The 10,565-nt window shown below is 37.1% G+C and overlaps 1 protein-coding gene across 1 annotated transcript in view; it reads left to right on the forward strand.

Moving 5' to 3' along the window:
* Positions 1 to 10,565, forward strand: part of grk6 (G protein-coupled receptor kinase 6) — a 63,812-nt gene that overhangs the window by 2,496 nt on the left and 50,751 nt on the right. The window contains exon 2 of the mRNA XM_016246186.1: positions 4,586 to 4,681. Within this exon, the coding sequence (XP_016101672.1) occupies positions 4,586 to 4,681 (96 nt within the window). The remainder of the gene's footprint in view (positions 1 to 4,585; positions 4,682 to 10,565) is intronic.

Raw genomic sequence — 10,565 nt, forward strand, 5'->3', positions numbered from 1 at the left:
ATGTTTTGGGTCATTGTAATCCTTGAAGATTTATCCATGACCCATCTTCAGTGTTCTGGCTGAGGGAAGGAGGTTCTCGTCCAAGATTTTACAGTACATGGCCCCGTCCATTTGCCCCTCAATGCGGTGAAGTCATCCTGTACCCTAAGCAGAAAAAACAGCCCCAAAGCATAATGTTTCCACTTCTGTGCTTGACTGTAGGGATGGTGTTCTTGGGGTCATAGTCAGCATTTCTCTCCCTTCAAACACGGCGAGTCGAGTTAATGCCAAAGAGCTCAATTTTGGTCTCATCTGACCACAGCACTTTCTCCCAAGCTTTCTCTGAATCATTTAGAGAAATTATGTTTTTTGGCAAACTTTAAACGGGCCTGTACATGTGCCTTCTTGAGCAGGGGGACCTTGCGGGCGCTGCAGGATTTCAGTCCATTGTGGCGTAGTGTGTTACCAATGTTTTGCTTGGTGACTGTGGTCCCAACTGCCTTAAGATCATTAACAAGCTCCGTGTAGTTCGGGGCTGATCTCTCACCTTTCTCATGATCAACATTACCCCATGAGGCAAGATCTTGCACGGAGCTCCAGACCAAGGACGATTGATGGTTGTTTTGTATTTCTTCCATTTCCGAATAATCGCACCAACAGTTGTCTCCTTCTCACCAAGCTTCTTGCTGATGGTCTTGTAGCCCATTCAAGCCTTGTGCAGATCTACAATCTTGTCTCTGACATCCTTTGACAGCTCTTTGGTCTTGCCCATGGTGGTGGGAGAGGTTGGAATGGAAGATAGAAATTGTGTGGACAGGTGTCTTATACACCTAACGAGCTGACATTAGGAGTAACTTCAGGACTAATCTGTGTTCGACATGGTCACATAACCAATCTGAGGGAGCCAGAATTCTTGCTGGTTGGTAGGGGATCAAATACTTATTTCACTCACTGAAATGCAAATCAATTTCTAACCTTTATATAATGTGTTTTTTCAGTTTTTTTTTGTTTGGTTTTTGGTTTCTTTCCGTTAAAATAAACCTACCATAAAAATTACAGACCCTTAATTTCTTTGTAAGTGGGCAAATTTACAAAATCAGCAGGGGATCAAATAAATATTTTCCCCACTGTAACCAGCCAGTGTTCAAAACTCTCCTTACTTTAGCCCGATTCACAAATCTTGTAATAAGCTTGTAATAATTATCTCAAATTTTAGTGGTACTGGTAGGTTTTCGCAGGAAATATAAGCATGCCGCTGTTCATCTTTGTGTCATTACGTCACGTTTGTAAACATAAAGAAGGAGTCCCGGCTAGTAGGCTATATTGAACGGGATGCTGCAGGTGGAGGATCATTAATAGCCTTTTCTCACAGCAGCTGGAATAATAAATTTTATAATTTTGATGGCGGAATGTAATCCAGAAAGTTCCATATATGACAATCATCAGTGACAACTGGAAATTCACCCATAGTCACCAGTAGTCTACAGGTAACGCTAATACACACTAAATACACGTAACTTAGTCACGCAATGCTGATGTTGTTAATGATAACATGTTGAGAACAAAGTATAACATCAATAATAATACTAATTTGCATGGTTTGATGTGAAATGAGCTAAGTGATCGTTAGATTTATCACCATTGGTAGCGCAATGTATTGTAATGTTTTTTTTTTCTCAGTTGGTCAGAACAAGAGTGGCAGACATGTTACTTGTTCCGATGACATTTTTCCTGTCAAAATTCAAATTTGGGTTATACTTCCAAGACGTAGAATCTGTGATTCCGAAGTACAGTAAATATCCACACCAGTGCAGTGACTGACAACCACATATAGCCAACTCCTCAAAACATTACATTCATCTAAGCTGAGGAGCCGTGCCGATGCACAACCCATGTAAAGATAATAATTCCACAAATAACTGCAATTGCAGGGTTCAAACAGAGATAGCGACTAAGAGGCAAAACTTACAGACTGCATCTTTAAAGTGCATAAAGGTGCGGTCACAATTAACGAAATTTTCCTATTTGAAATCCTGTCATTCAAATAGTAATCTGCATGACTGGGAGTTTTTGCGTGAAGGCAATCAGTTCCTCACACAGATTTTGCTATGTTAAAGTTGGTCATGTGAATTTGCCACACTGACCAACAGAAAGTTATTTGGTTTGAAAGTGTTTAAAAATTTTCGCTAATCTGACTGCACATTAAATGTCAACAAATATTGAATTGCTTGTGTTTACTCCCTTTTATTCTCTTCACACGCTTTCGCCTAACAACACGACAGGATGTAGTCATGCGGTTTTTTGTTTGTTTGTTTGTTTCATGTCACAATCCTGTCAGGGATTTATAGGGCTTGTTCCATTTTTTTCTCAGAAGAGCTCTTCTAGCAGAACAAGGAAGATGAGTGTTTGCCGTCAGTTTTATGTTCTATATTTTCTTGGTGATTTATATTGTGAATAATTTGATGAAAGTGGGGCCTTTTTGTTGCTGTGCTGGAGGCAAGTTTTGCACACAATGAATGAAACCCCTTCACCTCTGGACTGATGCTGCATAGACAATACATTTCTTAAGCCATTTGCATCTTGGCAACGTCCCACAACGATAATGCCGGGGGTTTGCTACTGTACCCGTACCATCATAATCTCTTAACTGCAAAGCAATTGTTTGAATTGCAAATAGCACACCATGGTGTTAGCTTCCTGCTAGCTCCCACTCCTGCCCGACTTTACGTATTAATTATTCGTGACTTATATCTTTGAGGTAAGTTGAGGTACAATGCCTGGGCTTGCACAACAGATTTCGATTATGTAAGATAATGAGGATTCACAGCTGGGCTCATCTAGTGTCTCTCATGTGGGAAAGTCTTTGTTGTAACATACGGTTGTGTTTTGAACTCATCAGATTGCAGTCACAAGCTTCTCCTGTACATTTGTAATCATTGGATCTTCCACCCTCCCATCCCATCCCATTAGTGTTGAATCTATTCCTCAAGTCCCCTCATAGCCTAGCAACAATGCAAACACCTGGCTGCAGCTTTCACAAGAGTCCTCTCCATTCCCAGCGAGTGTGTCCCGCGCGCAGCATCGCTTTCTGACCTTTCCCTGTGCAGTCTGTTGACAAGCGCATCAGGCCCAGCACCTGGGCCAGTCATTCTAATCAGCGAGCCCGAGCTGTCCTGATGACGTTAGCTTGGACTGGCGCGGGCCAATGGGACATTCTCATGGCATTGGCATGATTCTTTTCCTGAATTCAATCCAGAGAAGTATTATATACGACTTGGACATAGATAAACAACAAGGACTACATCTAAAGCCCTGTTCACACCAAGAACGATAACTATAAAGATAACGATATTAGCGTCCACACCAGCGAACGATATCATCTGTTTATTCTAAGCTCACATGCGTCTGCCACATTAAATTCTTGAGCTCGTTACGGCAGGATAGATTCTGTTTGGCTGTCAGTGTTTTATCGTTCATCAGCTGGAAAAAAATTGTTTTGAAAGTAATCACAACGATATCATTCCTCTGTATCGTTATCGTTATAGTTGTGGTGTGAACTATGCTATTCTTTAATATTGAGAACGATTTTTAGAACTATATCTTTATAGTTATCGTGCTTGGTGTGAACAGGCCTTTAAGCTAACTCGTGTTAGACTGGACTATATCAATATGAAATATGAAATTGAAAATATTTTGAGAATTTTATCACTGATAGCCATGTGTTTGTTGCCCTTTAGCAAGTGTGTCTTGCGTTCTTGGCAGAGTTTGTCATTGACACAAACACTTTACATGGCTGCAATTTAATATAATAGACATTTTGCATAAAATCAGGTTTATTTACTCCATCAGCCTCTTAAAGAGCTCTCATGATGGTATGCGAAGTGTAATACAATAGGTAATGTAAAAAACTAACAATCACAAATGGCTTAAAGTAACAATCACGTTAGTGTGCTTTAAGTCGTATGTATTTTAATGTATATATTATAAATCATAGTTTAAAAACATACTGCACTGTACATCATTATACTATAGTTATCTAATCTACACAATGTTTTTCCAAAACATTTCTATTTGGTTATGATGACACATCTGTACTAGATGACATAATGACAGTTCGGAGGTCAGAAAGAAATTATTTAATGGTTTTTTTACATCATGATGTGTGTGAGTAGGTTTATTGAGTGTCATTACCAGAATAGTCTGTATTTAAGAATTTTAATCTCAGAAACAGTCCATTTCTTTTTATTTCCAGTTCAAAGCTAACTGGTTTGTTAGCCAGTCCGAAGCTTCTCTTAAAAGAGAGAGATGTCATTACCATCACACAATATCAAACATCCATACTATCACACATACCAGAATCCACTTGATACATTTTTTGTTTTAACACTGATGAAACAGTTTAAAGAAGTCTTATTTTTCAAGCTTTCAAAAGTGCCTTAATTAAACATTCACCTGTATATTACTTACATTATAGGATGATATAAACGTATTCATATCCCATTCTGTCTTCGAAAGCCCACCTGTGTTAAGATAGTAATCTAATAGTATTATAGAGCCTGTATGCAGTTCCTGCCTCTAATTTGATCTTTGCTCGATTCCTTTGCAGGAGGGGGTGGGAACAGAAAAGGCAAGAGCAAGAAATGGAAACAGATGCTTCAGTTCCCTCACATAAGCCTGTGCGAGGAGTTACGTCAGACTATAGGTACTCATCTTATGCTTACATCACACGTGTCATATATGAGCTGATATATAAGTCACTCAAGTCATATGAGCAAATGTAGAAAGAAACACCGTTCATTCATTTAGAAAAAAAGGTTATTATTTCTTTAATTATTAGATTCTGGGTCATTTTCATAGGGTCCTATTATACTATTTTTTACAAGATATGAATTGTGAACTGTGAATTTTCAGCTAAAAATACCCCAAGGATCATTTATTATTCCATGCTGTAAATGCCTCTGTTTGGGTGGAAGCTAGGGCTTCCACTCTAATAGTTGACTAAACATTAGTTGACAAGAAGAGGCTTATTCGACCAACAGTCTAATAGTCGGTTAGTCACAGGAAAAAAATGTAAATGTCCGTGACAGACCAATTGTTAACGGTTGGTCCTTGAGGTAATTACAGCATATTGGGCAGGAATTCATCGTCTCAAATATGGCTTATCATTTGAAATTGAAACATTTAAGTAATAGCAACTTTACATGGCCGATCGCACTAATGGTAAATTGTGTATAGTCACAATATCAACAAAACACTGGTTTTGTAAAATAAAGAAAAACAAAGAGGATGTGCTTTCTGCCGTCTTGGTTTCCATGGAGTGGAGTGCGTCACAAAAATTTAACTCAGCATATAGGCTACTTGCCTCACAGACATGAGAAATATATATATATATATATATATATATATATATAGAAAGAGAGAGAGAGAGCTTGAAATGTCTACTTTAAAGCAAACCTATTTAAATCAAAAACAAAAGCTCTCTGTCTATTCTATGTAATCTACTGTATATGAAAGGTGTATTTCTCTATAAAGGCACATCCACTGTACTGTAGAGATGGTGGATCAGCATCATCAACTTCATCTTTGCAGCAAATACTAACTCAGAAAACACTATTTTATTAATTAATAATTAAAATATATTCTTGCTACTTTTTACAACACATTCATAGTCATTACTTTTGCTGGTGCTTAGGGGCAAGCTTTATGCTTGCGCTTGAGCACAGAATAGTCTCTATATTAAAGGCTCATTATATATTTAAGTATTTAAATAAATATAAACGTGCAGTTAGTTGACTAATGACTTAAATGAGCGACTGCTAGTCAACTAGAAAAATCTTTAGTCTGGGGCAGACCTAGTGTAGGCAAAAACATTCTGTTTTTGTGTGTTTTTTAAATGCAAATTAGTTGCCGATCCCCGCCCCCTTTTCAGAAGAGGGCTGTGCTTTTACAGCTCATGCCTTGGTTACTCCGCCAACAACAAACAAATCATCTGTTTGTTTTTGATTATCGTCTCTATCGTGCTCACTCTCATGTGAAGTTGCAGATCTTCGTCATCATGATAAGTTTATTCTTATGTTTTTTTAAAAGCCTTCTGATATATGGTTTTCTAAGCGCAGACACGTAAAATGCATGCAAAGCTCACATAAACACAGTCGGTTATGTCTGCGAACATAAACGGCTGCATGTCAGTATATTAGATCTGAGAAACAGCATCTTTTGGAAATGGCGACAACACACTATTAACACAATTCAACCAAGCTTCGCCTCCTCTTATTTTTTGCATATGCCTTGGGCGAGAATTATTTAAATGAGGGATATTGTGACATGTGCATTCCCGGAAGAAAACTCAGGACTGCAATTAAGCCGTTTGAAGGAGTTCAGAAACAGTGCTTATTGCTGGGTTAAATGCAACCCATCAATTAGGTTGTTTTGACCCAGCGGTTGGGTTACTGTCCAGAATGTTGGGTTAAACATTTAACCCAACTGTTGGTTGAAAACAACACAGTTGCTGGGTTTGTCCATATTTTACCCAGCACTGGGTTGTATTTAACCCAGCATGTTTTAGAGTGTAGTGATATAGAGAATAACTCTATTTGTTATTTATAAATTTGCAGATGTTTTTCATGCGGCATTGAAAAAACAGCAATATTACGAACTAAAGGAAGTTGAAAATGTAAAAAAAGCATAATAGTTAATTAGACGCCTTTAATGGATTAAAATTTAATTTAATTTAATTTATCTGAAATGAGATTGCAGAGCAATATGCAAGGGAAAGTCAATTCTAAAATTATATTGTTTGCTTGGAGAACGATACAGTGAGCAAAAAAAGGATATTGGATTTTTGCCGATATCCAATATGCCGATAATTTTCAACTCATTTTGGCCGATAGCCGATACCGATACGATATATAATTATTTTTTAATTTAGGTTAGTTTTTAACAAGAACTTATTTGTTAGAATTAAATAAACAATAATAAAGTCATTTTATAATTACAGTACATTAAAGATTTGAAAATAACTATAAATAAACTATATATTGATCATTGATTGACCTTATATTGACCTTAACATTTTATTTTATGATTTAACATTTGTGAATGGTCTTAAACAAAAGAGTTGTAAAAATTCTGAAAATATTTTAGAGCTCATAATTTGTTTAAAAAATATAACATATTACACATTAATGAATAAATCAGTATATATATAAAATTATTTAATTTAAGTGTCATGTTTGTAATTTTTTTTTTTGTTCATGTAAGCTATAGCGTCTGACCTTTAAATCAAAACATACTCATGATTTTATGGCATCAATTACTGCTTTATTTAATCAGAAACACAGTCTAAATATTATTTGTGTATTTTGGTTTCATTTGTTTTAGAAGTAGGCCAACAGTTTCCCCTACAGATTAAAACTCCTTACCGAACGGGCATGAGGACCCGGGAGAGGCTGGCGCTGCACGTGCTATTACTATTTACTCTATCACACACCGAACGGGACTAGTCGACTAGACGGTACAGCTCCTACTAGTCGACACTGAAAACAATAGTCGATTACACGACAGAAAAAGAAGAACAAGCAAAACATGATTTTATCATTCAAATTACCATCGTTTTAACATTGCATTTAAAACATTTTAAATAACAAGTTAAAAAAAACATTTGAAAAATAATACATTATTTTTAAAAGTTTATCTGGGCGGAAACTACATTTTTACCTCAGACCTCACATGCGTTTTCTTCGTGTCAGTTGCGGTGAGTTCAAAAATGACCATGCTAAAGACAAGAAGGTGTGGGATTATTTAGAATTAGAAGGAAACAGAAAAGTTGTGTAAACTGTGTAATGTCAAATTGTCTTACAATAACTCTACTGGAGCGATGCGTAATCATATTCAGTACAGGCACGTAGGCGTTAGCTTAGAGCAGTGGTTCTCAACCCGCGGCCCATCACGAATTCAAATGCGGCCCACATTTTAAAAAGTACTTTCAGTTTTACAATTCATTTTAGTTTTTACATAAAAATTTACTAAATAAATATAAGCTATAGCCTAATGTTTTTATGTAAAATAATTTAGTTTTTCATATATTATTTTCAGACATGAGCAGTACTCACATAGCCTAATTAAAGTTACGCATTTAAAGTAACTACCAAGTGGCCAGCGGCAGACATTGAGCATATGTTTGATCAATTTAGCCTTCTCAAATCCTACATTTTTACCTCAGACCTCACATGCGTTTTCTTCGTGTCAGTTGCGGTGAGTTCAAAAATGACCATGCTAAAGACAAGAAGGTGTGGGATTATTTAGAATTAGAAGGAAACAGAAAAGTTGTGTAAACTGTGTAATGTCAAATTGTCTTACAATAACTCTACTGGAGCGATGCGTAATCATATTCAGTACAGGCACGTAGGCGTTAGCTTAGAGCAGTGGTTCTCAACCCGCGGCCCATCACGAATTCAAATGCGGCCCACATTTTAAAAAGTACTTTCAGTTTTACAATTCATTTTAGTTTTTACATAAAAATTTACTAAATAAATATAAGCTATAGCCTAATGTTTTTATGTAAAATAATTTAGTTTTTCATATATTATTTTCAGACATGAGCAGTACTCACATAGCCTAATTAAAGTTACGCATTTAAAGTAACTACCAAGTGGCCAGCGGCAGACATTGAGCATATGTTTGATCAATTTAGCCTTCTCAAATCATCACGACTTGACTAAAATAAAATCTATAGATATAAAACAATTCAAGCATATAACAATGTTTAGACGTTAAACCCAGATAAATGTGCGCTGTATCCAATAGTTTGCGCGGAGAGTGGAAGCTGAAGTGCGCTTTGCAGGACATAGAGACGCCAGCGCGATCACTTGCATTTTTTTTCAGTGGATACACCGTCATTTTTGCTCATAAAGGTAAGAGTAATACATCATTCGTAACTGTACAGGGTCTACTTTTATTTGTGTGCACTCACAATATCAACAAAACGTTGTGCTTTTATAAAATAAAGAAATCAAGCATGATGCGCTTTCTGCCGTCTCGTCTTGAACAGGCACGCTTCACAGAAATGAACTGAAACTCAGCGAATACGTGCCTCACAGACATGATAAATATATCTATAGAAAGCTTTAAATTACCAATTAACAAAATAAAACTAATCAAAAACAAAAACTCTTTCATTATGATCATAATCTGTAATGAAGAGTTGGCTAGTCAGGATCGACAACTTCATCCTTGCGACACTGACTCAGAAAAGACTAGTTTATTAGTAAATAATTCAAATATCTCCTTACTGTTTTCCTCTGACGCATTTATGGTAATTACTTTTGCAGATGCTTTGCTGCAAGCTTAAGCCTATTGCGTGCATTTGAACGCAGAACTCTTCAGCTGCGCTTACGGCACGCTCGCTGGTGCTGCTGCTGCTGCTGGACACTAAACACCGTCGAGCCGCTCTTTTCAACTTATCAACCTTATCAACTACTAAACCTATACCTTAGCAACTACTAAAACTATACCGACAGTCACGGTAGCACAGTCTTGTGTTGTTTCCACCAGCGCGGCAATCTTTTTTCATCACTAATTGATGAATGTCTAAAATATAAAAATAAGGAGAAGCCTAAAACAGGCTGAAATGCAGGGCTCTAGCTCTGATATAGCACACAGAAAATGATTTGACTGAAAATTTATCAGAAGAGATGAAAAAGTTAGTGGTCATTAGGTATGTTTTTTTTTTTTCTTTCTTTCTTTTACTCTTTGTACAGCAGTTATTGTTCATTCTAAATTAATTTTTTAATGTAGAATATGTTACATAAATACATGAAATGTAGAACATATAAAAAAGTGCTCGTGGCTCCTCTTTGAATGGGGGAGCCTCCCCCCCCCCAAACTCCGCCTACGATTGTGCTGTTACTCCTTTCGAGCCGAAGTTCACAAAATTGGGTGTTATTTATGGGGAGTAGAATTATTTATTTATTTCAATGAATGAGAACCACTGGCTTAGAGGCTGGCCAACGCCAGCAAATGTCAATCACGTCATTCACTACAACCCAGGCGCTGCGATCCCGTCCGCGCCGTCTGTTCCTCTAACGAACACCCACTTCGGTGGTGGTGCGGGATGTCCAGGCGCTTTCTGAAACTCTTATCGGCTTGCTTTTCGTTATCTCTGCGTGCCTGCGTCTTCCGTTCTTGCCGAGCGTGTTTTTTCGAGTGCAGGAATTTTATTGTTAATCGCCTCAGGTCCCGTCTTTCACCAGACCACGTTGATAATTTCACTGAACAAATAACGCATGGTCTGTAAAATGGGCATTGTTGCATTGCTTTGTTTTTAGACAATATAGCCTACACGAAGTATGTGTTTTAATGCTATTTCTTGATAAACCTTCCTACTGTTTTTGACTTGTGTTTTAATATGTTGGCTAACGTTATATGAAGATTAAGAATTCTGTCAGGCTATTGATTGATTTTCCATTGTTCTGCATTTCCCCAGCTGATTTGAATAAATAAGCTATGCTTTGACCGACGTTGAGTGTATGCTCTTCTTTTATTTCTGTTTAACGACCGCCTAAAATGAAATGATGATAACGCGAGGC

This window comes from Sinocyclocheilus grahami, unplaced genomic scaffold (genome assembly GCF_001515645.1).
Source record: "Sinocyclocheilus grahami isolate Dianchi unplaced genomic scaffold, SAMN03320097.WGS_v1.1 scaffold788.1, whole genome shotgun sequence".
Lineage (NCBI taxonomy): Eukaryota > Metazoa > Chordata > Actinopteri > Cypriniformes > Cyprinidae > Sinocyclocheilus > Sinocyclocheilus grahami.